Raw genomic sequence first — 26,674 nt, 5'->3', positions numbered from 1 at the left:
ATTCATGTAATCAGCACATAGTGATCCTGCGTTGTTCACTATGTGCTGTCACATACTTAGACATTAACGTTACTGAAGTGTCTTGAGAGTTAATAGACATCCCCTCAAGCCAGGACGCGATGTCTATTCACAATCCCGACACTTTGGTAACGTTTGTGTGGGACTTACAGCACAGCAAGCGTAATCTCGCTGTCAGCTGCCATTTACGGCGTGATATCGCGAGATTACGCTTGCTGTGCTGTAAGTCATACACAAACGTTACCGAAGTATCGGGATTGTGAATAGACATCGCGTCCTGGCTGGAAGTGATGTCTATTAACTCTCAAGACACTTCAGTAAAGTTAATGTCAAAGTATGTGACAGCACATAGTGAACAACGCAGGATCGCTATGTGCTGAATACATGAATGGAGAGAAGTGTATGACACTGATTGGTCAGTGTCATACACTTCTCTCCACAACGCCCACTTGGTCAAAAGTAAAAACACGCTCAGTTGGGCATTAAGAGAGTAATTAGCTTAAAGCTAAAAATCGCTCATAACTTGGTGAAAATAGATCGTTTTTCTAACTAAAAAACACTGCTGTTACTTACATTACAGCGCCGGTCTCATTATGTAGGAGATAGGACACTTATAATGTGGTGACAGAGCCTCTTTAACACAGGATAGATGGCAGTGTCTTGGCGAAATGGACATATGAACTATAGATTAAGTTTGATGCTTTGTCTTTTCTCTCCTTGGCTTTCCCGTCTTTAGGATGATTGCCGACTTAAAGGCTATAGACCTTTTACATGGAAACAATTAATTTTTACATATGTTAGGGGTTTACTGGAGTTAAAAAAAGTTTCACTAAAGGGGGTTTTACACTGGGAAATTATCACGCAAACGATCGTTCATAGAACGCTCAATGCCAATACGTTGCCCTGTTTATACAGGGCAATGATCAGCAGATGAACGCGCAAATGCTGGTTAATTTGCTGATCGTATAGTTTTAAAAAACTAAAATATTATCATTGTCAGCAGCACTTCTCCCAGTGTAATGATAATAATGTATGAGGACGAGCGATCGCACCACTCGTCATCATATATAGCTCCTTGTGACAGGAGCAAACGAGTATCGATCAACGAGCTGGCTCGTTTATCCGCGCTCACTGCACCGGCCAAAATCGGCCTGTGTAATAGGGCCTAAAGTTCCCTTCATTCATTTTCAGATTCCCTTCTTAGTCAGTTTGCAACCTTTTCCTAGTTTCAGACTTTTCTCATGTAGGTGTAACCCTGCCATTAATACATGCTGGATGTGAGTTCTGTGAGTCCAGGATGCTACTGTCTTCACTAGCTCTCACGTATGAGCACAGCTTCACCCCAGTACTTCTTTACCCTTCTACAGCCTATGAGGGATCCCTTCTCTACTGTGCACACACCAGGGCCGGACTGGGACTTAAAATCAGCCTTGGCATTTTTAAGCAGCCAGGCCCACTGCAGGCCATTCGCAGCCACTAGTGTTGGGCTTTAGTACATGGGACCACCTTTTAGCTATACAAGACATGGGGAGAGTTATTAAACCAGGTGTAAATGAAAAGAGGAGTAGTTCCTGATAGCTCCAACTCCAACAAATCCACTGCTTTTCCACAAGAATACGTGCTCATTATTCTAGAGGATTTTTCTTTGCAGAGAGGAAAAAAATTAGAGCAGACTGATTTCTGTTGCATGTGAATGGGGGTTTAAAATAGCCCATTCACTTGTAATGGATGCAGAATGTTAGTGGATTTGAAAGGGATTTAGGTGTGGAATCAGGGACTTGGTACTAATCAAATCCTGATTGCGTGATCATGGCCTAATAGTGACGTATAAAGATTGCAAATTATACCAGTATACAATACTAAAATATCACCATACTGTAACCAAATAGTATGATTTCAATTTTATATTCAGTCATATACACACACACTCACATGCTGGACACATGACACACAGATGCAACCCACAAGCTGGAAACATGCTGCATGATGCGCACGCACACCACTCACAACTAGGACACATGCGCAAGCACACCACTCACACCTAGGACACATGCGCACGCCCACCACTAGAACACATCCACCACTCACAGCTAGGACATATGCCGCACATGCACCACTCACACCTAGGACACATGCACACATACACCACTCACACCTAGGATATATATTCCACTCTCGTTACTCACACCTAAGACATATGACGCATGTTGTCTACCCACACCAAGAACACATGTTGAATAGGCACTACTCACACCTGGCACAGATGCTGCACACACCACTCACAAACTGGACACATACCACTCACACACTAGAGACGTACCACAAACTAGACACATACTGCACACACTACTTACACTAGACACATACCGCGCACACACCATACAAATGCTAAACACATACTTCACATAACACTTACACACTAGACCTATACCACACATACCACTCACACTCACATCGAAAACAACACGCGCTCAAATGCCACTAATACATTAGAAGAAGACACAAAACTCACACAAATTGCTTATTTCACTCATACAATTGACATACACTGTTCACACTACATCAACCAGTCACACCACAAAAATCAATCCAACACTTCACTCACATTGCTATATTTACCTGCTTTCTTTTGTAGACTGCTGATTCTTGGGCACTGGTCTGCAGGAAACTGGCAGTACATGGGCATCTATACCTGAGATACCCCCTCCACCACTAAGCCCCATCCATGTGCCCATGAAGCCACACCCCTTTTACAAAGCTCCTCCTATCTATTGCTCAAATTAACCATTACATGGTGCTCACCCTTTTAACCCTATAGCTCCTCATTGCAGAGTACACAGCAATAAATCTCAGAAAAATGTGGTTTTAAACACCAGGAGGCAGCAGCTGTTGTAAGGTTGGTGCTTGTGTTCACCACTGTCCACAGGGCCGATTCTAGCTTTTCTGCTGCCTGATGCGAAATTGTAAATGTCGCCCCCAGATTTTGATTGACATCCCACTGGCTGTTCTACATCAGTAGCAGCCTTTCCCAACTCTTGCAGATGCGCTGTTGCCTTGTACTGGCATGCTGGGCAGAGTACACCTTGCTCCATGGTGTGTGTCCAAGTAGCACAAGGAAATGGCGCATCCGAGAAGGTTGGAGGAGACTAGTAGTGATGTATAACGGCTAGGGGGAAGTCAATCAGGCGTCGAAAGGTAGCTTTGAAGGATTATTTGACACTTCAGGATAGCGGCACCGCCCCATGACCCTTTAATATGTAATTAGCCTATAGTGTGCTTCGGTTTAAAAGTTGATGTTATAGATTTTTCTGGATCTGAAAACAACATACAGGGGAATGTTTTGGAAATATTGTCAGGTCATGTATTACTGCATGGTGGCAGTTCAAGGGGTTAAAACTACCTGACAGGTTCCTATTAAATATACAATGAATTGAAAACAATTCCATCTGCCCTGCAATTTTATCATTATAAAAATATTCTATTTATTACAGCTCCAACTCTGATATATATTGTTCCAGAACCAAGCTCAATACATATATATATATATATATATACACCACCAGAACCAAGCTCATTACATATATACAGCTCCAGAACCAAGCGCAGTACATATATACAGCACCAGAACAAACCTCATTACATAAATACAGCACCAGGGCCACACTCAGCACATAAACACAACACCAGAACCAAGCTCAGTACATATATACAACACCAGAACAAATCTCAGTACATATATACAACACCAGAACCAAGCTTAGTACATATATACATCACCAGAACCAAGCTCAGTACATATATACAGAACCAGAACAAAGCTCAGTACATAAATATAGAACCAAGACCAAGCTCAGCACATAAATACAACACCAGAACACAGCTCAGTACATATATACAACACCAGAACCAAGCTCAGTACATATATACAACACCAGAACCAAGCTCAGTACATATATAAAACACCAGAACAAAGCTCAGTACATATTTACAACACCAGAACTAAGCTCAGTACATATATACAGAACCAGAACAAAGCTCATACATATATATTGCACCAGAACCAAGCTCCGTACATATATACAGTACCAGAACAAAGCTCAGTACATCTACATATACCGCACCAGAACCGCACCGTACAAGCTCAGTACATATATCTAGCTCCAGAACCAAGCTCAGTACATATATACAGTACCAGAACAAAGCTCAGTACATCTACATATACCGCACCAGAACCAAGCTCAGTACATATATACAACACCAGAACCAAGCTCAGTACATAAATACAGTACCAGCACAAATACAGCTCAATTTAGTGCAACTCCTGTTGCCCCCTCAGAGGGGCAGCAGGCCGCCGACACTGCCCGACACTGATTGTTTTGGCGGCCAGCAGGTGGCATTTGCCAGAACTGCCAGATGGCCAGTCCGGCCCTGGCACACACTGATGGTAAGGAGGGCATGAAACCCACCTGCCTGCAAAATGCTCTGTATGGCCTCCTCCTTTTCTAATCTCTGATACAGATAGCCTGTGTGATCCCCCCCTTCAGATGCTTATTCCCACCTCTACACACTCTGATCTGCTGTGTATTATCCTTCTTCCCTCTCCTTGTTGCTCTCTCTGATACTGAGAGGAGAGGGAGGAGAACAGAAAGAGCCCGCGCAGCCAGGAGCAATGTGCTGCGGGATCTATGTCAGAAACAGCAGGACAACAAGCTAGGAACAGGAATTATGCATTTAGGAAGCAAATGAACAATAAAAAGAAATTCAGTGCAAAGGTGTCCCTTAGCTGGAGAGTGCATGTAGAGTTATTTGTTTGGAAAAACTATTTTTAAGCATGCTGAGAGGTGGAGATGACTGCTGAGCCATATCCAAGGATCCATTTGTAGAATGAGTCAGTCGTGCAACCTTTATCTGGGTGATTTATGTTTGATTCTTCTCTTTATGGTAAAGATTCTTTCTATCTACTGAATGCTGAGAGTTGCCTGAGAAATTATTCATCTGGAGGAATCCTTCAAGCTTTTGTATATAGCTGTTGACCTCCAAGCAATACAAAGTGCTGTGACAGGACTATGACATGAAGCAATACAATGGAGTTTTAGCAGTGAATGATACAAGGAAAAGTACACTGATCATCAAAAAGCCTTCAGTAATACAAATGTAATATGGGCAGGCAACACACTTAAAGGGGGTTTCCATTTGTATGCACATAAAGCCTAATCATTGTATAATGAAAAGTTCTGCAGTTGTTCAGTTCTTCACCATTTTCAAGATTTCTGTTTGTAAACAAACTTTATTATATCCAAAGTCTGAAGTCCCATACAGATCTAAGGCCTAGATCACACAGAGTTTTTGTGGGCTAAATACAAAAGCAGCACAAATCTTTCTCTGGTGTTTTCTACAATAAATAAATATAAGTAAAATGTTTCAGACTGAATTTAAGCTCACAGAGGATCGCCTAGTCTGTAGGGGAAATGTTGCATTACACATTATCCATTTAAGTGAATGGAAGACCATGTAATATATGTACATAACAAGTCCTCTTGAGTTAGAGATGCATTCTCCAGCTGCATAAAGAGCCTTTTACATGGGCAAATCATCAGCCAAATGATTATTGCCCAGTGTAAAGATGGCAGAATATTCTATCTATCTATCTATATATCTATCTATCTATCTATCTATCTATCTATCTATCTATCTATCTATCTATCTATCTATCTATCTATCTATCTATCTATCTATCTATCTATCTATCTATCTATCTATCTATCTATCTATCTATTTATCTATCTATCTATCTATCTATCTATCTATCTATCTATCTATCTATCTATCTATCTATCTATCTATCTATCTATCTATCTATCTATCTATCTATCTATCTATCTATCTATCTATCTATCTATCTATCTATCTATCTGTTCAGAAGTCACATCACTATATCAATTTCTATTGAAGTGCATACTCTTAGGCTGGATTCACACGAGCGTGGCATGCGTTGCACGGATGTATTTCCCGTTCGTCTGAATAAGGCTGGATTCACACGAGCCTGCCGTTTTTGCGCAGGCAAAAAACGTGGCATTTTGCCTGCGCAAAAGGCACTTAACAGCTCCGTGTGGCCTCAGCATATGATGTGCGGCTGCGTGCTTTTCGCGCAGCCGCCATCATTATGACACTCCGTTTGGATGTTTGTAAACAGAAAAGCACGTGGTGCTTTTCTGTTTTCATTCATCCTTTTGACAGCTGTTGCGCGAATCACGCTGTTCGCACGGAAGTGCTTCCGTGTGACATGCGTGGTTTTCACGCACCCATTGACTTCAATGGGTGCGTGATGCGCGAAAAACGCCCAAAGAACAGACATGTCGTGACTTTTTTTCAGCGGACTCACACTGAGTAAAAATCACGCACATGTCTGCACGGCCCCATAGACTAATAAAGGTCCGTGCGACGCGCGTGAAAATCACGAGCGTTGCACGGACGTATTTCCCATTCGTCTGAATAAGGCTTTAGGCCTTAATGTCCTGCGGGTGCGGCTGTTGAAAAGTGTTATCTTTCTAGCTACCCTCTGTATGAAGATTGGGTGTGCTAAGAATAGTTCCTGTACGTTATATACACTTTTTCTGCCTATTTTAATGTATTAGTGCATATCTTAGAAGCAAACCTTAAACAATGAACAAATAGTTTAATAAAATTATAGTAAATAAGTAAATTATATACACTATTACTTAGAATAGACAATAATAGTGTTCTTTAACTATTTAATATTCAAAGATAAGAAAATTCACCAAGAAGATGACACCGCAAGAGCTTCAGAAACTCATTTGAATGGGTGCCATGTAATACATTTCCTCTGCAGCAAAAATCAGTGGTTTTACTTTTGCATGGTGAAACAGCTGATCAACGGGAGCATGTAGGGTCGAGGCACTCTGGCGGACCCACAGCAATCAGCTGTCGGCCAGAATGACTTTATTCTGAGCAAGGGTTAAAAAAGTTTGCCCAAGAATAAAAGGTATGGCATTTTGCAAGAAAATGCCATAACCTCCTGATCTGTAGTAGTTCGAGCAATTCTGCTCCCCCAGTTAACTGGAACAAAGTGGAAGCAGCCCTAGAAATACACAGAGATCATTTGGGATTTGGTCCCTGTCTGGCGCCACTACTGACCCAGCACTGTGCAGTTACTACAACTCAGCCCCATTCACTTATTTATATCTATCTTACTCATAGTGGGGCTTTTACGTGTCAGAATATCAAATGTATGTCTGGGCCAGTCTTTCTGGCGACGCTGTCATTCTATATTTCTAGACAGAGAGAACTCTATACATTTGTTTATATGCGGGTAAGTTTAACCTTTTCATGACCAAGGGTTATTGATGCCCCTGTGTCCAGGTCAAATTTTCCATTTTTTAAATGCACTTCTTTAAACGATAATATCTTTGAAACTGCTTTGAACTATTTTTACTTAGTTTTTTTTTACAAGTCTTATGAGACTTTAATTTTCTAGATGACTTTAATTCCGTTTTAATTTTTATTATGAGCAGACAAATCACAAAAAATGTGAAAAAAACATATTTTTTGTAATTTTTTAATATATGTTTATCTATATTATCTGTGTGTGTGTGTGTGTGTGTATATATATATATATATATATATATATATATACTGTGTGTATATATAAATATATATATATATATATATATATATATATATATATATACTACCGTTCAAAAGTTTGGGGTCACCCAGACAATTTTGTGTTTTCCATGAAAACTCACACTTATATTTATCAAATGAGTTGCAAAATGACTAGAAAATATAGTCAAGACATTGACAAGGTTAGAAATAATGATTTTTATTTGAAATAATAATTTTCTCCTTCAAACTTTGCTTTCGTCAAAGAATGCTCCATTTGCAGCAATTACAGCATTGCAGACCTTTGGCATTCTAGCTCTTAATTTGCTGAGGCAATCGGGAGAAATTTCAACCCATGCTTCCAGAAGGCCCTCCCACAAGTTGGATTGGCTTGATGGGCACTTCTTGCGTACCATACGGTCAAGCTGCTCCCACAACAGCTCTATGGGGTTGAGATCTGGTGACTGCGCTGGCCACTCCATTACAGATAGAATACCAGCTGCCTGCTTCTTTCCTAAATAGTTCTTGCATAATTTGGAGGTGTGCTTTGGGTCATTGTCCTGTTGTAGGATGAAATTGACTCCAATCAAGCGCTGTCCCCAAGGTATGGCATGGCGTTGCAAAATGGAGTGATAGCCTTCCTTATTCGAAATCCCTTTTACCTTGTACAAATCTCCCACTTTACCAGCACCAAAGCAACCCCAGACCATCACATTACCTCCACCATGCTTGACAGTTGGCGTCAGGCACTCTTCCAGCATCTTTTCAGTTGTTCTGCGTCTCACAAATGTTCTTCTGTGTAATCCAAACACCTCAAACTTCGATTCGTCTGTCCATAACACTTTTTTCCAATCTTCCTCTGTCCAATGTCTGTGTGCTTTTGCCCATATTAATCTTTTCCTTTTATTAGCCAGTCTCACATATAGCTTTTACTTTGCCACTCTGCCCTGAAGGCCAGCATCCCGGAGTCGCCTCTTCACTGTAGACGTTGACACTGGCGTTTTGCGGGTACTATTTAATGAAGCTGTCAGTTGAGGACCTGGAGGACTAGAGACTCTAATGTACTTGTCTTGTTGCTCAGTTGTGCAGCGGGGCCTCCCACTTCTCTTTCTACTCTGGTTAGAGCCTGTGTGTGCTGTCCTCTGAAGGGAGTAGTACACACAGTTGTAGGAAATCTTCAGTTTCTTGGCAATTTCTCGCATGGAATAGCCTTCATTTCTAAGAACAAGAATAGACTATCGATTTTCACATGAAAGCTCTCTTTTTCTAGCCATTTTGAGAGTTTAATCGAACCCACAAATGTAATGCTCCAGATTCTCATCTAGCTCAAAGGAAGGTCAGTTTTATAGCTCCTCTAAACAGCAAAACTGTTTACAGCGGTGCTAACATAATTGCACAAGGGTTTTCAAGTATTTTCTTATCATCCATTAGCCTTCTAACACAGTTAGCAAACACAATGTACCATTAGAACACTGGAGTGATGGTTGCTGGAAATGGGCCTCTATACACCTATGTAGATATTGCATTAAAAACCAGACGTTTGCAGCTAGAATAGTTATTTAGCACATTAACAATGTATAGAGTGTATTTCTGATTAATTTAATGTTATCTTCATTGAAAAAACTGTGCTTTTCTTTCAAAAATAAGGAAATTTCTAAGTGACCCTAAACTTTTGAACAGTAGTGTATATGTATATATATATATATATATATATATATATATATATATACACACTGTACAGCTCTGTAACAATTAGTCTTCTTATCTCTCCGTCACCTTGGATCGCTGAGAGTGAAGAGGGCTCTAAGGCTTTATACACATGGCAGTGAAAAAAATGGCAGTCAACAACGGATGAACTGTCAGTTTTTCGTGGCTGTTTTACATCAATGTGTCTAAAAATTGTTCATGGACGTTAAAAAAATGGATGAATTTTAATCGGTCGTTTTTTTTGTCCCAACCCCCTGAAAACACCACAGTGCCCATGTAGATAGTGAAACAATACCACTGTACACAGTGCCACATTGCCCACATAGTGCCAGTGCCCGCATAGATAGTGCACACTGTAAATAGTGCCCACATAGTGCCACAGTTCTCCCTGTAGATAGTGCTCACACACAGTGCCCATGTAGATAGCGCCACAGTGTTCCCTGTAGGTAGTGTCAATATAATGCCACAGTACCCTTGTAGATAGTGCCACACCCCTGTATATAGGACCCCCTTTAGATAGCACCACACCCCCTGTATATAGTGCCACCACCTGTACATAGTGCCACCCCCTCTGTAGATAGCAACATCTCCTTCAGATAGTGACACCCCCCCCGCCCCGTTAATGGCACCCCCTTCCTGTAAATACCACCACTGTAGCTACCTGTAGGAGCGGAATCCCTCTGGCCGGGGATTCCGCTCCTCCAGGGAGCCCCTGATGTCTATGTGCATATATGGACAGTGACATCAGGGGTTAACTCTAAAAACTGAATCCCCTGCCAGAGCGGGGATTCCGCTTCAGGAGTAGCCCCTGACGTCACTGTCCATATATGGATATTCAGACAAAAAATGGATAGAGGCAGCACTTCCAAAAGGTATCAGCAATTTATTCACCCGTGCGACGTTTCAGTCCAGCAGGACGAGAAAGGTCCTGCTGGACTGAAACGTCACACGGGTGAATAAATTGCTGATACTTTTTGGAACTGCTGCCTCTGTCCATTTTTTGTCTGCCTGATATTGAGGACCGTGGACCAGGTTAAAATTGAGGCGTGCACCCAGTTGCAGTCCAGTGCTGTTAAATCTATTTTTTTTGTCATATATGGATAGTGACACCAGCGGTTTCTCCAGTAGCGTAATCACTGGCCAGAGTGTCGGCCAGGGATTTTGCTCCTAGAGAGAGCCACTAACGTCAGTGTCCTAATGGACAGTTATGTCAGGGGCTGTCTCTAGAAGTGGATTCCCCGGCCAGTGCGATCTGACGGCGGGTATCCTGCTCCTAGAGGGAGTTCAGGTGGCGCTATCTACAGTGGGAGGTGTAATGCTATCTACAGCGGGGGGCTTGCTATCTGCAGGGGGGGTGGCACTATCTACAGCAGGGATGGAGAGACGGCGGGGGCTCCCTCTAGGAGGTGAATCCTTGGCCTGAGCGATGGCTGGGGATTCCAATGCTGGAGGGAGCTTAGGTGGCGCTATCTACAGAGGGTTTTGCACTACCTACAGGGGGTTGTGTGTGGCGCGATCTACAGTGGGGCTGTATTCTGGGGCTCTCAAAGCACAGGCCGAGATGAGAGTGCAGCACTGCTCGCACTGAAGCAGCACTGCACTCATTAAACCCGTTCCAGGCTGTCAACATCTATATACGTGACAAATGCACGGGGCATCGGCAATTGGAACGTATATAGCTGTATGGCAGTCGTAAAGGGGTTAAACTGGCAAGCATAAAATTTATATATAATATTCATTCTCAAGACTGTAACGGCAACATACGTTATTGGCTAACTGACAGGAAAATACTCCTTCTGAAAAGAATATTACATTATATTGTAGTAAAGAGCATATGAATATTTGTGGATTTTATCATAGACCAGAAGCTGTAAGCTCAAAAAGCAATTTAGCTTTCTTGTTGATTTCCATAATGGACAATAAGGATATACTAGTAGGTGGTGGGTCGTATGAACATTTTGAACAAGACATGGCAACAAGAGAGAGATGACATGCCCAACTGTGTCTGCAGGAGTCTTATATACATATATATTTGTGGGAAAAGATTCAGTATAACCTTCAATTTAGCTATTTAACTTCTTGCTCATCCTTGGTTTAGAAGTCCAGTGGGTGGTCTTACTCCGTGATTGACAGCATTCTCTCTGTGAGTGTTCTTACCGAGATACCTATTAATCAGTAAGTAGAACCGACCCCTGAACTCCTAAACCAAGAAAGAGCAGGTATTTAAATGAATGTAATACAATCTATACCAAGTCTATTCCCTCAGAACTTTTTATTAATCTTCTCAGCTCCTCTTGCTCTATAACTTGCTACCTGCAGATCTGTAAATTGGACTGTATGTTCAATGACAGGTTCCCTTTAACTTGGAATTTAAAAATCTATGAATTTTCTTGCAAACAATTAGGCTTTACACAAGTGGTTCTTATTTTTCATGTCCCCTTAACAAAAGACCATATTGGATCAGAGGATTGTGGTAAAGAAAACGATTATTTGTTATTTATTAAAAAATATTAGTTAGGCTGCGTTGTGACATTCCGTTGTTCTGCTCCGTGAGAGGAGCAGAACAAGGGAATAACTGAAGCAACGGTTCCGTTGCACGACAGACACCACGGGAAGCTGATGCAACCCATTGAATTTTAATGGGTTCCGTCGGCTTTCCGTGGGAGTGTCCGTAGTTTTACCGATGACAATAGTGCAGCATGCTGCGCTATGGTCTCCGGTAATCTCAGCTTGATCTGCGACGGAGGCTCCTAACATAGCCTACAACGTAGATGTGAACGAGGCCTTATTTTACATCACTCACATTTTTCTGATGGATTTCTTGGCCAGGGAACTTAAACAAGGCATTCACAATATGATTTATTATTCTTCCTAAGTCATTAGTAATCAAAGATAGATAATTCCTTCATAACTCAATTACATTGGATGAAACTCTTATTTTTTTTTTATGTGGGACTGTGCAACTATATATAAATGAAAACTAAATATTAATTAAGAAAATATGAATACTGACCTTTATGGTGATTAAATACACCTATAACATTAGATACAGCAAACTGCAAATCAGCAAATAGTCTTTATAGTTTCAGATTAATATTAAATAAGCTAATGCTTCAAGTGGATATCTACATTTTCATTGGCACACTATGCAATTACTTACATAGAAGTTAACCATCCCAGCATTTTATTATATTGCTTGCAATTTTCTTGTATAAGTTACTGGGAACTTTTGTCCTTGGCAGTGGATCATTGACTGCTTATGAGGGAAAGCCTTGTCTGCAACCCTGAAAAATGAATCTGTTGGGCCAGACAATAATGAAAAGTTCTATACAGTTTTATACTATATTTATCACCTATTCACAGGTGAGGGTACGACCACTGGGACCTCCGCTGATCCCGAGAAGAGGCTTACATGGTTGTCCCTGTGCTCCCCGTTTGAATGGAGTGGTACTGCACACGCTCGTCCACCGTTCCGGCAGTCACATAGAAAATGAATGGAGCGGTGGCCGAGCATGCAGAGTACTGCTCCATCCATATGGGGTGCACAGGGACGGCCAGGTAAACCTGTTTTCTGGATCACTGGGGGTTCCAGCGGTCAGACCTCCACCGATTAGATATTTATCACCTATCCTGCAGATAGATGGTAAATATTGATTATGGGAAACCCCCATTAAGCAGAAAGCAATCTCACATAATGAAGACTGATTTTCCTTTAATATAGATGACACTAGCTAAAAAGTATTTGATACTCCTAATAAGTCAGTTTGGTCACTTAAGAGAAATCCATTGTGAAAAATCGAAAGCAAGCTCCACCGATAAACATTTGCAATAGGATGGAACATAGTGCTAAATTAGAAAGTCACTGAGTTCTGCTCTATTATGAGATTTTACCTATTAGAGCTACCCTGGTCAACTATAAGCACTTTTGCTGTAAAGTGGAAACCTCTAAGCTCTGCCATAAAGCTTTAGGCCACAAAAGCCCACCAAGACCATAGTGTGTCAATTTGTCTGTCTTTGGGTGCAGGTCACTATTAAATTCCAAACTGCCTCTAGAAGCAATGTCTGCAAAAGACCTGTCAGTTGGGAGCGTCATGGTTTAGGTTTCCTTGAACAAGGAGTCCTGACCTAAACCCATTGGAATACAAACTGCGAGGGGCCTTATCATTCAACATCAGTGACCAACCTCACTAATGCCCCTGTTGTTGAATGGACAATAGTTATGTTGGAAAAGAAGAGAAAAGACTGGTATATCAGCTTTTTTCTATTGTGCCGTATATCCTCTGTATTATTCAGCGTTGCTATGCTATTAGTATGTTTCCACATGCTACCTCTCTGAATACACACCCCATATACATATTCCATGGAGAAATAGGCATCTAGTTTAGGTTGGCCCCATCACCCTCCCTATAGACAGTTTTGTCTCCCTTTTTCTCCACATATAATGCAATAGTGCCCTTTGGCGGGGGTAACATTCTGGGAAGTATTATGGGTGGTTGTTTTGGCAAAAAACTTCACCAGTAGTCGGATTATATTATTTACTATAAGTCACTTTCTCATCCTAAGTTAGCCCCTAGACAATCATTAGCCAGGCGTTTTAAATACAGTAGGTAAAGCGTATCTGTCATAGATTTAACATTGATCTTTTATGTAGACACAATTGGTATCCATGAAAATAACCAAGTCACCAAAAGCAATGGTACCCAGACCTTCTGTATCAAAGTCTAAATATAATGTTCACAGCTTTGTAGAATTTACCAAATAATGTTTTTTGCTGTACTCTAATACAAATTACCTTACCCCGTTTGAATATTAAATTACTTACATGTTTAGGATCCCTGTATCTATGTACCATATCTTAGGTAAGGAATAACTATTCTTTTACATCTGTTCTGTGTATAATTTTCAAGAAGATGGTCATACAAGTATGTCACCACTGACTGATTAGTGAAGATATAGCTTAGAAATACATTTGAGCTTGTGACAGCTCATGACAGCCTTGAAGAACTATGTTTTTCACCGCCTGGAAGAACGATTAAAAAGTATGAAGAACTATGTTGATTCTCATGCCAATTCCTGATATATGGCAAGATACTGTACAATATAACATTGTATGTCTGACTATTTGTATATAAATCATGTCTTTATAGTAGCATTTTTCACTATTTACAGGTACTAGCCACAGGATTAAGTGGTCTTTATTCTTCGTTGCCAACAAGGCTAGATGATAAAGGAGAAGAATGGCATTGTCTTGTAAAAGAAGATTGGCTCCAGGTCCCTTCACTTATACAGTTTATGAATTCTCTTGAATTCTGCAATGCAGTAATACAGGTTAGTTATTAATTTTATCAGTAAAAAAAAAAAAAACAACAAAAAAACTTTTAGCAGTTGTTTCATACTTATTTGACTTTTTATAAAATTTTTGTATGTTTTGTATGTAAAAGAGCAGAAAGTTAAAGTTTTATGCATAAAAAAAATATACTAGGACCCATTAATCCCATTGTCCTTGAGCTCTGCAAGTTTCTGAAAGTGTTTTCAGGGCTTTTTCATTTTTTGTATTTGCATTGATTAAAACTGTAACTGCCTAAAAATTCTGATCCTTTATAATATAATTAACAGTAAGTGATTTCTACATAAGACATGTTTGGTTTAAAATGCTATGACTATTATTTTTACTGCCAGACAAGTCTCCTTAAGTTTCAAAAGAACATTTGAAGGTTGCTGAGATATTAATTCTTCAAGCCTGAAATTTAATTTCCAAAAGCTCCACCGGAAGTTTATTCTGACTAAATTACCAGCGTATACCACTTTTTATACCACTATTATTTTATAGCACTTTAATTGTCAATTTTAGTGAGGAACAGTAAACATTTGATATAAAAGCAATATAATAGTATACTATAACATAAGTTTATACTTACAATTAGCACCAATTCTACTTCTTATTTGATATTTATCCTGTTATTTTTGTAAAAGAAATGAATGAGAAAATTATTTATATCCTTGATCATTCATTTCCAATGTAAATCATCCACATTTGCATACAGCCTTAGGGACAAGCTGAGAAAAAAAGGTCAGTGGAAATTATAAACAAACCACGAAGAGATATAGAAATGATATATACTGTAAATGCAATGCAAATCCAATAAAATCTTACCATCTAATCTATATGTTTTCTGCTGTCTTTACTTAGTCATTATAGGGCTTTTTACCATAGTTCAATGTTTATAATGGCAGTGCACATCCAGATGAAAACTGTCCTCAAAGAACACTGATCTATCCACAGATAATAAATATACTGTGTGCTAAAGCTATTTACTGGAATTCTGACATTCTACATTTGTCATTTGATAATTCTCTTCTTGAACTTTTAAAAACATTGAAACATATATTTGTACTTTCCATCAACTGGATTTAGACAGTACATAAATTTGATTCTGAGACTGCACCAAGATATTTGCTTGTAGTCAATTAGCTTTTCTTAATTGCTTCTATTTGTAGCCCTATATATTAGGATCATGTAATAACTCAAAGGCAGTGTGTTCTGGTTTTATAAATAATTAGACTGTTAAAAAGGAAAACCTTGCTTAGAATAACATTTGTTGCTACTTTAAAATGTCACTATGGTCCCATAGCAGATATTTATCTGGTTATAATGGCCACGCATTTTTATGTATCTGTCTTTTTTGCTTTCTTTGGCGATTAGCCATCCGTCCATCTCTTTTTTTTTAGTAATATAAAGTAATGTTAGAATTTCTCTTTTTAGGTTGCTCATCCTCTAATACGTGCTCAGCTAGTAGACTATATTTACAATGGTTTCCTGTTACCAGTTTTGGCTCCTGCATTGCACAAGGTCAGTTTACAAATGTTAATGGTAGACCAAACTTATCTCCTTCTCATTCTTCTATAGCGATCACGTAGGTTTCTTTCTCCAGATGATCCCGCAGCAAAGGATCAATGAGTGGATAAGCAATAATATATAGAGCTGTCCAACCTGACCAAACCTATTATACCGTGGATTGTACCTAAGAAGATTTTTTTTTTTATTCCAGATTATGTAAATAAACCTTAATCCTTTTATACTCATGTTTTGCAATTTTGTAACATACTTTGTGTTTCAATTCCTCCCTTTATACAGCTGTAAGGCCCTGTCCACATCTGCGTCAAGCATTTCCATTGTTCTGCTCCATCAAAGGAGCAGAACAACAAAAAGCAGGGCCACCGTATCCGTCACATGACGTATACCATTGGCACCCAGTGGAACAAATTTGACTTGAATGGGTTCCGTTGGGTTTCCGTCACAGTGTTCATAGTTTTGCTGGACAAAATAGTATAGCATGTTGCGCTATTTTGTCCTGCAGAAGCAAAGAAATCTGTGAGGGGGGCCCTAACGGAGCCCACAACATAGATGTGAACAAACCCTAATTTGTCACAGAGCGTTAGTGTAGGAAATCGTCCAGATAAGGTGGCCACACACTTTATGCCGGTTTCAGACTGTTAGTTATTTGTGGCGTTTTAAAATGCATGTAAACACATCTGCAGTTGGAAGCGTTTTCTGTCGTGTTGTGTACATGAATATTTAGTTGTGTTTTTTAAGCAGTTTTTATGTACAAGCATTTTTCTAGGTGTTTTTTAGGCTATACAGGAAAGCCGATGGAGAAAACTCCTTTAAATACGCCATACCTATGGCATGCTGCATTTTAAAAAGAACCACTGACACCAAAAACACATTTAAATACCAACACCCAAAATTCTGTGTGTAGTTATTTTCATAAGTTGCTATAGGCTTTCACCAAAGGAGGGGGGAATAAACTACATAAAGACATTCTATGCTATAGTATCTGTCCTGTCTGAGGCAGCAAAGAATAGAGGGAGAGATGCTGAGCTCGGGATATATTCAGCATTCATTTCATTCTGTATTTTCATGTAAAAAGCTGCATAAAAATGATTGACAGCTCTTCCTGTGTACAAACGCATACAGAAAAAGCTGTGGAATTGAAATACAAACTATATTGGAAAGTTGCAGAACTTTCATTATACAGTGAGTAAAGTGAATTTGTCACGTCTCCTATGCCACTTTATCTGAGGACAGCATATGTGGCCTGACAGATTGATCCACTTTACACTTTATTTACATAGAGACTGAACAAGCCATTTAAAATGATTGTGGCTGTAATTAAGGATATTATGATGAGAATGACCTTATACTAAAGTTATGAGGGCACATCCACAGGCAGGGGAGTTTTTCTCCTAGATTTTTTTCCCGGGAATCCACTACAAATCTGCAATGAATCCACTGCAAATCTACACTAACAAGTCCGCAAGTGCGTACATGACCTTACAGTGAAGTACAGTAACTTCTACAAGAAAAAGCCCATTAACTTTGACGTTGTGGGATTAAATAATAACCACTTCCTAAAAGTTATTTATTGATAAGGCAAAATTTACTTTCAACAATTTTGTTTCAACCTATTCTACTGCTACGTACAATTTTAAAGGTGTATGTATCTTTTTATTATTATCTGTCTCTTAGAATTGATTTCCAGTTTTATTCTGTTTTATTTTGTTTCAAGTTTCCCTTTGTATTAATCTAATAATGTCTTATGTATTATCTTGTTACAAATTCTTATAATCAAAACAAGTTTCCATTCTTTGCTCAATTTCAATGTTAAATTGATGTCATTCCCCTCAGATGGCATATAACATCTACATATGGCTGCCAAACATCTGTGTACAAAAATTCCTAGATTAAGTGAGAGAAGATAAGGCTGTAATGGACAGACAAAAATTGAAAGGATAGATATGTTTTCATATAGTTGAATAAATTCTTTATGATACGGATACATTACCACATGAAATGGAATACATTTGCTTTACCAATGATGTTCTGAAACAGTGTAGAGGTGGCAGGTGAGAGATGTGAGCTGGAAATGGAACTTTATGACAGCTTGCCGCTAGAATGACAGGTAATAGGGCTGTCATTTTTACTATGTAGTATTTATTTCTGTTGAAGTTTCCTGTATATAAACGTCATTTTTTTCGAGACATTTATTATATCACCCACAATCTTTTGGAACTTTACCTGAACCATTATACATTCTCTATTGCTATTATAAAATTATTTTGGATAGGGAGATTATCATTCTCTTTAAGCATTGTACCACTGTATATTATATAGTATATTATGACCTATACAGAGCCGGCCTTGACGGTGTGTGATAAAGTATGTGCAGTCACTCAGAAAATATCAGCTGCCCTTGCTAAACGGGGTGCTACAAATGGCCCAGTACCTGTGGCTTTTGTCCAGCATAAACATTATTGGCAGGGCACAGAAGGTACACAGATGGCATTATCCAACATAAGGCCAGTTCTGTATATACTGTATATCGTAAAGTAAAAAATAAAGGGCAGTGTTTAAAAGATTTTTCAGTCTGTACAAAGTAATGAAATATTACCCATTGGTGAGTTTATACACTACAGATTTGGGTTGCTACGATCTCTCACTAGACAATTCCTAAAAGATATGTTAAGTGGTCTTTGTATTCAGCTGAAAAGGAGAGGACATTTGGGAGTTTGAGGGGAGTCCTGTCAGTCAGTTGCTCCCAATCAGCATTATTGTGATATTGTTTGGCTGAAAGCTTCTGAGAGACAAGGATCTACTTTCTTCCAGTTCCCATATGTCCTTTTCAGCTGGAAGCCAGGCATAGTATCTACCCCCAATAATCATTCTTGGAGTTTTATAGTGAGAGTTTTTAGTGTTCATCAGTTTGGGGCATCCTGCCTCATGACAGTAATACTTAAGGTTCTATTACATGGCCCGACATGAGCCGTGAAAATGAGCGCCGATCAAGGAGGCAGCTCGTTGATCGTCGCCCGTATTCTCCTTTCACAAGGAGCAATGATTACTTATGTATGGGGAAGAGTGATTGTTACTCCGAACATCTGTCCCCATACATTTCCATCATGTTGGTAGCACATCTCCCTATTTACATATGGAGATGTGCTGCCAACAGCAATGATTTTTAATGCTGCATAAATGAGAAAATCAGACGATGAACGAATGTTTGCTCAATGATCGGCTGATCGTTGCCTTGTTTACACAGGGCAATGATCGGGAACGAGCTTTCATATGGACGCACATTTGTCCGATCAGTAGCCCAGGTAATAGGGCCTTTAAAATACAATTAATTGACACAACATAAGAAGAATGTTAATTGTCAGGGTGAAAGAAAAATGTAACGGTGGAGATTTGCATTAAAGTTGCATCGTTACAAATTACTAGATAGTTCTTTAGTCATAAATGCGTAATAAAAATGAGGGCGATCTCAGTGACTCTTGGCAGACTTCATTCATCTTCCGTAACACTGATGCAGATGTAAATGTTTTTGAATACAAGATGATGGGGAGATTAGAAAGTTTAAACACTGAAATGCGCTGTAATCCACAAGGAGTCCTTCATAAATGACAGAAAGTGAAGTACCTTTGTTCTCTTGGAGACTCCAGAAGTGTGATCAAGCAATTCATTTAGTGGCTATTAAGTGCTCTAGTATGATGCAGAAAGAATTGACCTTGTCAGCAGCAATAATGCTAATACCATGGCTCAGAGGACTGTGTTGCTCGATGCAGTTAATCCATTGCCTCTTGTGAATTACAGATTTCGAGGGTTTTTTGTCATTTCCTATCATTAGTGTTTGACAACAGTAAAAAAAATATTTAAAAAATGCTCATAATTGCTCAGATTTTTGTACAATTTGTGGCTTATTATGAAGCTTTCATCTGCCATGATATCATATGTGAGGTCCTAACTCGTTCTTACCAGTCAATAGAACATATAAGTAGCAGTGATGTGCCACTATAACTATGAATTTAGAGATTTTCGTATCCCAAAAACACCATCTATTGAATCCTGGAAATTAATGAATAAATCGACAACTCTGTGTTACCATTCCTCGTGTCAATAGGGCTTGTCCCTTCACACTCCGAAAATGACCAATCAGTAATGACATTTTCAGATTGTGTAGTGACATGGCCTAATAACAAGTGAAATGGTAACGCCTAGTAGTAATTGATTTCTAAGAGGAACAACAGGGGAACGGTACAATGCAGAGTTATAAGAAAAGATGCTCCAGAATTGGTATTTAATGGGGAATAGATATTTACTACAACAGACATGTCAGAAGAGATACACTTTAACTTATTTTTCTACTAGGACCTCAAATTTTGCCCCTTAAAACCAGTCAGTTATGTTGCTAAACAAGAGATTGCTGCGACCAGAAATTGTCCTGTGCAGTTTATGATAGCGTCTACCAAAATTGCATATCCGGTAGCACCTGACCAACCACTGGGGGGCGCTTTTCCAGTGAGGCCCACCTCACAGTTTGAGAAGCACTGATGTAACACATACAACCTGCCATGTATCTTGATTGCAGTCATTTTTCTGTGTGATGCCCCATTCTGCTACAAATGTCTTCCTGTCTGCATCTGTCAATCAGATCACATCACTTCTGGTCTCTGTATAAGCACTAAACTGTTTATGACAAACCAACGCGGCTTAAAAGTGCTTGTACCTACATAAAAATCATTGCTATCTTTTTATGAATTTGTACAATGTAAATGTTTGTCATACAATTTTTCTTATTTGAGCACATTGTCGATCCAATCAAACTTGTGTTAAAATATAGCGCCATATGTATTATGTCCGCTCCTCGCTGCTCCTGCTCCAATATATCGCTGCTCCCCGGCGTCCCGTTAATCTGCCGGGCCCTAGCCGACGAACCTTCATTCTTCTGTTCCCGCTCTACCTCCCATGATGCTGGCGTATCCTCCTGACTCTCGTGTTCCTGCTGGGGCGCACACTGACTCTTTCTGTCGTAAAGGGCCAGCACAGCCCAATTCACCCAGGTTTCCCAGGGTATGAAATTTACCCACCCCCATTGCTCTGGACCTGAGTAATTGGGTTCCATACTAGTCCGCTAGTTATTCTCTGCTATACTGCCTTTCGGATTTGATGTTACTGACTCTGCTTGACCTCGTCCAGTCTGCTGCCAGTCCTGACCATCTACTCCGTTACGACTGTACTCTGCCTGCCTTGTCTATCAGCCCGTCTAACCGTGAGTGATCGCCTGCCCTGGCTTTCTTCCTGTATTCACCTTGTGTCTTGCTTGTGTTAGTCGTTGCCAATGGAGACTACTCAGGGGGTAGCGACCTGGGGACTCCTAGCAGCCAAATCCACATTTCCATACAGAGGTTAAAGGATGAATGCCTGGAAATTCATTAGGCTCCGCTCCCTGGATTAGCCCCACACCAAATCTGTTAGCAATACAGAGGGTTGACACCATCCTCTCCTGGCTCCTTGACAATATGCAAAATGTCCCTAAAATTCTTGTGACAATATTTAAAACTGTCATTTGAATAAATGTAAATGTGACTGTAATGCAAACAAATAGAAGAAAAAGCAGTAGTTAGGGGCTTTGTTTTTAATCTTGGATTGGTAAGTGGACTTTTGTGGAGGAAATAGGATTTAAGTTTAGGGGTTGTCCAGGATCAGATTAATACAGCTGCTTTCTTCCTGAAATAGTGCCACAAGTGTCCATGGGTTGTGTATGGTATTGCAGCTCTGCTCTACTGAAGTGAATGAGGTGGAGCTGCAATGTCACACACAACCTGTAGACATGTGTGCCACTATTTTGGAAGAATGTAGTTATGTTTTTCTAAATTCTGAACACCCTTTTAATGTATTTAATGGTGTCAGTGCTTTTGTTTTGCCTTCTAGATTATGGTATACATATATACACAAATTCTAAAGCTAAACCAGGCTGGATTTATTAACCGATATTAGAGCCAATTTAGAGATACGACTGATTCGTCTTTTTGTGCCTTATGTGCAAATTAATAGATACATTTCTTTGAGGAAGTGGATTCAACTGGGTAATAAAAAATTCATCTGAAAAAAAACAAAACAAAAAAAGAAATAGGGTTTATGGAATACATTATTAATTTTAGCCTAGAATCCCTAAATATATGCCTTACGGCCAAGGTCTGCATTAGAGGATTTGATTCTGATGTTTTTCACGTTCATCAAGGTGTGAGGCAGGTGTTCCCCCTGTCCCTGGCGTTATTGTGCTGGCGATCAAGCCCTGGGCCAACCTTTGAAAGGACCCTGATTTTTGAGGGACAGTTAATTGTATAGACAAACACAAATGTATGGTCTTCGAAGACGATGTTTTGCTGTTTATTACATCTCTGCTTACTTCTCTTCCTAAAGTTTTTAAGGATATATGATTACATTGGGCATCTATCTGGGATCAGAGTAAATGGCAGTAAGTCTGTCCCTCAATACAAATTTCTGTCCTGATCTAGGGATACGTATTCCACCCTCCATGAATTCAGCCTCCAGAGTCAACTACCCACCGTTAAAAAAATAAAGCTAGTGGAGAATCTACAGCTATGGATCTTGTATCAAATATCTTGGTTGGGCAAGATAAATGCCATGAAGATGACATTTCTACCACGTATTCTGTACCTTTTACATATTCTCCTACTTTTAGTACCCACTTTTAGTACATTGCAGTGACAGTTCCCCAAATTTATCTAAAGAGTCCACCCTATTTGCCCCAAGACTTTAAGGTGACTGGGGAGTATCTCATGTAATCAAAAATGATTATGCGGCCAAATTGGCTCAACTGAGCTCTCTTTGTTTAATCCACTCACTTCCACATTGGCTCTTTATGGAGGCAAGAGCTGCACCGGGTTTTAATATTAAAATGCTCTAGTGGTCCAACCATTCTTCTCAGCCCGCTATTTTATGTCTTTCACTCTCATTCCCTGGCACTCTGGGACCGCTTATCAAAACAATACCAAGTTTGCTTACCTCATAACCCTCTTGCTTGTCTTTTTAGTAATTTCGACTTTCCTTCTGGTTTGGGTGTAGGAGAGGTCCAGGGGTGATGAAATAAAAGCCTGTTAAGCCTAATGCACACGACCGTAGCCATGTGCACGGCCGTGATTTTCGGGTTGGCCGGCTGTGGACTGTCAGCTGCGAGCCGCCCGCAAATCGCGGGACATGCACATGGCCGCGGCCATTATTTTCAATGAGCCCGGACCGCAGAAGACGGCCGTAATAAGACAGGTCCATCTGCGGTGCGGGCTCCCGGGCCATGCACGGACCGTAAAAACTACGGTCGTGTGCATGGCCCCACAGAAATGAATGGGACCGCAATTCTCCCGTGTATTTTCGGGGGGATTGCGGCCGCAAAAGCATGTTCGTGTGCATGGGGCCTTATGCTTCACTGATTTTTTTCAATTGCACTGCCATTAAATCACAAAATTATCTTTTATCAATATTTGCTATGCAGGGCCGATTCTAGCTTTTCTGCTGCCTGAGGCGAAAATTTGAATGGCGCCCCCAGATCCTAAATGACATCCCCCTGGCTCTTCTACATCACTAGCAGCCTCCTTCAACTCTTGGGGATTCTCCGTTGCCTTGTACTCCCCTGGCATGTGCGGTGCAGCAATGAAGCCGAGCAGAGTACACCTCGCTGCACTGTGCGTGCTCAAGTAATACATGGCAATGGCGCATCCAAGAAGTTGGAGGAGACTGGTAGTGATGTATAACAGCCTGGGGGATGTCAATCAAGCATGGAAAGGTGGGTTTGGAGTTAGGACTATGTGACTCTTCAGGATAGCAGCACCGCCCCATGATCCTTTAATCAGTAATTCCCATATAGTGTGCGCCATTTTAAAAGTTGATTTTATCGATTTTGCTGCATCTGAAAAAATCATACAAGGGAATGTTTGGAAATATTGTCAGGTCATGTATTACCGCATGATGGCGGTTCAAGGTTCCCATGAAATATACAATGAATTGAAAACAATTCCATCTGCCCTGCAATTTTGTTGTTATAAATATATCCTATATAATTACATCTCTATAACCAAGCTCATACATATATACCGGTACAGTACCAGAACCAAGCTTAATACATATATACAGCTCCAGAACAAAACTCAGTACATAAATACAACACCAAAACCAAACTCATACATATATGTAGTACCAGAACTAAGCTCAATACATACAGTGAATATAAAAAGTCTACACACCCCTGTTAAAATGCCATGTTTTTGTCATGTTACAAAATCAGTACAAGATGAATAATTTCAGAACTTTTTCCACCTTTAATGTCACCTATAATCTGTATCATTGTATTGAAAAACAAAGTGACATTTTTTAGGGTGGAAAATAAAAATAAAGAACAAAAATAATGTGGTTGCATAAATATGCACACCCTTAAACTAATACTTTGTTGAATTACCCTTTGACTTTATGACAGCATTCAGTCTTTTTGGGTAGAAGTTTATCAGCATGGCACATCTAGACTTGGCAATTGTTGCCCACACTTCCTTGCAAAAGTGCTCCAAATATGTCAGATTGCGAGGGCATCTCCCGTGGACAGCCCTCTTCAGGTCACCCCACAGATTTTCAATGGGATTCAGGTCGGGGCTCTGGCTGGGCCATTCCAAAACTTTGATCATATTCTGGTGAAGCCATTCTTTTGTTGATTTGGAGGGATGCTTCGGATCTTTGTCGTGCTGAAAGGTGAAATTCCTCTTCATCTTCAGCTTTTTAGCAGAGGCCTGCAGGTTTTGTGCCAATATTGCCTGATATTTGGAACTGTTCATAATTCCCTCCACCTTGACTGAAGCCCCAGTTCCAGCTGCAGAATAACAGCCCCAAAGCATAATGTTGCCTCCACCATGCTTCACTGTGGGTATGGTGTTCTTTTGGTGATGTGCAATGTTGGCATTGCGCCAAACGTACCTTTTGGAATTATGGGCAAAAAGTTCAACCTTGGTCTCATCAGCCCATAAGGCCTCGTGCACACTTCCTTCAACGTTTTAGCGGACGTTTTTGATAGATCCGTGTGCCCGTTTGCCGTGTGGTTTCAGTGTGCACTCCCGTGTGCACTCCTTGTTTCCGTTTCCGAGCGCCAAGCATGGTACTGTCCAGGGTGCTGAAAGAGCAGAGTTGTTCAGCTTTAGTCACTGTACAGGGTGCTGAAAGAGTTAATGGGCTGCACTGATCGACGGTAACTCTTTCAGCACCCTGGACAGCACCCAGAACTCCCTGCATTTTCCTCCTGTCCGGCCTCCTGGGATGACGTTTCATCCCATGTCACCGCTGCAGCCAATCACAGGCTGTAGTGGCAGTCATGCAAGTCTGGATGACGTCAGAAGGCCGGCCTCCAGGGATGACGCTTCATCCCACGTGACCACCTCTGCAGCCAATCACAGGCTGCAGAGGCCACATGTACTGCCGCGTCATACAGAAAGGTCGGACTGGAGGAAGAAGAGGGACTCGTCACCAAGACAACGACCGGGGTACATATGAACTGCTTTTTATTTATTTTTATCAGCAGCCTCTTCTTTCTATCAGTGATGGATAGAGAGAAGTGGCTGCCGATTAGTGTAATATATCTGTAATGTACTTCTGCCTGCCCGGCCGTTGCTAGGCAACGGCTCCATCACACATGGGCGGTACACGGATGCCTTCCATGTGCCTTCAGTTTTTTTAACGGACCCATTGACTTGCATGGGCCTCATGGTCACGGAATTTCGGACCAAAGTAGGACATGCTCTACTTTTGTCAGAACGGAGCAACGGGACTGTCAAAAAAACGGAAGTGTGCATGGCCCCATTGAAATGAATGGGTCAGGGTGCTAGCCGTCAGAAAAACGACTAGCACCCTAAAGAAAAAGACTGAAGTGTGCAAAAGGCCTAACACGTTTTCCCACATGCTTTTCGCAGACTTGATGTAGGACCTTGCAAAACATAGCCAGGCTTAGATGGGTTTTTTTTGTTAGGAAAGGCTTCCATCTTGCCACCCTACCCCACAGCCCAGACATATGAAGAATACATACAGGAGAATGTTGTCACATGCACTACACAACCAGTACCTGCCAGAAAGTCCTGCAGCTCCTTTAATGTTGCTGTAGGCCTCTTGGTAGCCTTTTGGACCAATTTTCGTCTTGTCTTTTAATCAAGTTTTGAGGGACCTCTAGTTCTTGGTAATGTCACTATTGTGCCAAATGTAATCCACTTCTTGATGACCGTCTTCATTGTGTTCCATGGTATATCTAATGCCTTGGAAATTCTTTGGTACCCTTCTCCTGACCAATGACTTTCAACAATCAGATCTCTTTGATGTGTTGTAAGGTGTTATCGGATCATGGCTTTTGCTGTCACATGCAACAAAGAAAATGTCAGGAACAGCTGAACTTTATATGTGGTTACTCAGAATCACTTTAAATAATGGCAGCTGTGTATTGAC

The 26,674-nt window shown here is 40.5% G+C and overlaps 1 protein-coding gene across 1 annotated transcript in view; it reads left to right on the top strand.

The window, feature by feature from the left end:
- FHIP1A (FHF complex subunit HOOK interacting protein 1A) overlaps positions 1 to 26,674 on the top strand; it is a 140,365-nt gene that overhangs the window by 32,725 nt on the left and 80,966 nt on the right. Inside the window, exons 3-4 of the mRNA XM_075849689.1 lie at positions 14,518 to 14,676; positions 16,112 to 16,198. Of these exons, the coding sequence (XP_075705804.1) occupies positions 14,518 to 14,676; positions 16,112 to 16,198 (246 nt within the window). The remainder of the gene's footprint in view (positions 1 to 14,517; positions 14,677 to 16,111; positions 16,199 to 26,674) is intronic.

The sequence above is a fragment of the Rhinoderma darwinii genome, chromosome 1 (assembly GCF_050947455.1).
Source record: "Rhinoderma darwinii isolate aRhiDar2 chromosome 1, aRhiDar2.hap1, whole genome shotgun sequence".
NCBI lineage: Eukaryota > Metazoa > Chordata > Amphibia > Anura > Rhinodermatidae > Rhinoderma > Rhinoderma darwinii.
The sequence above is the reverse complement of the archived record's forward strand: the minus strand, read 5'-3'. Positions and strand labels throughout refer to the sequence as shown.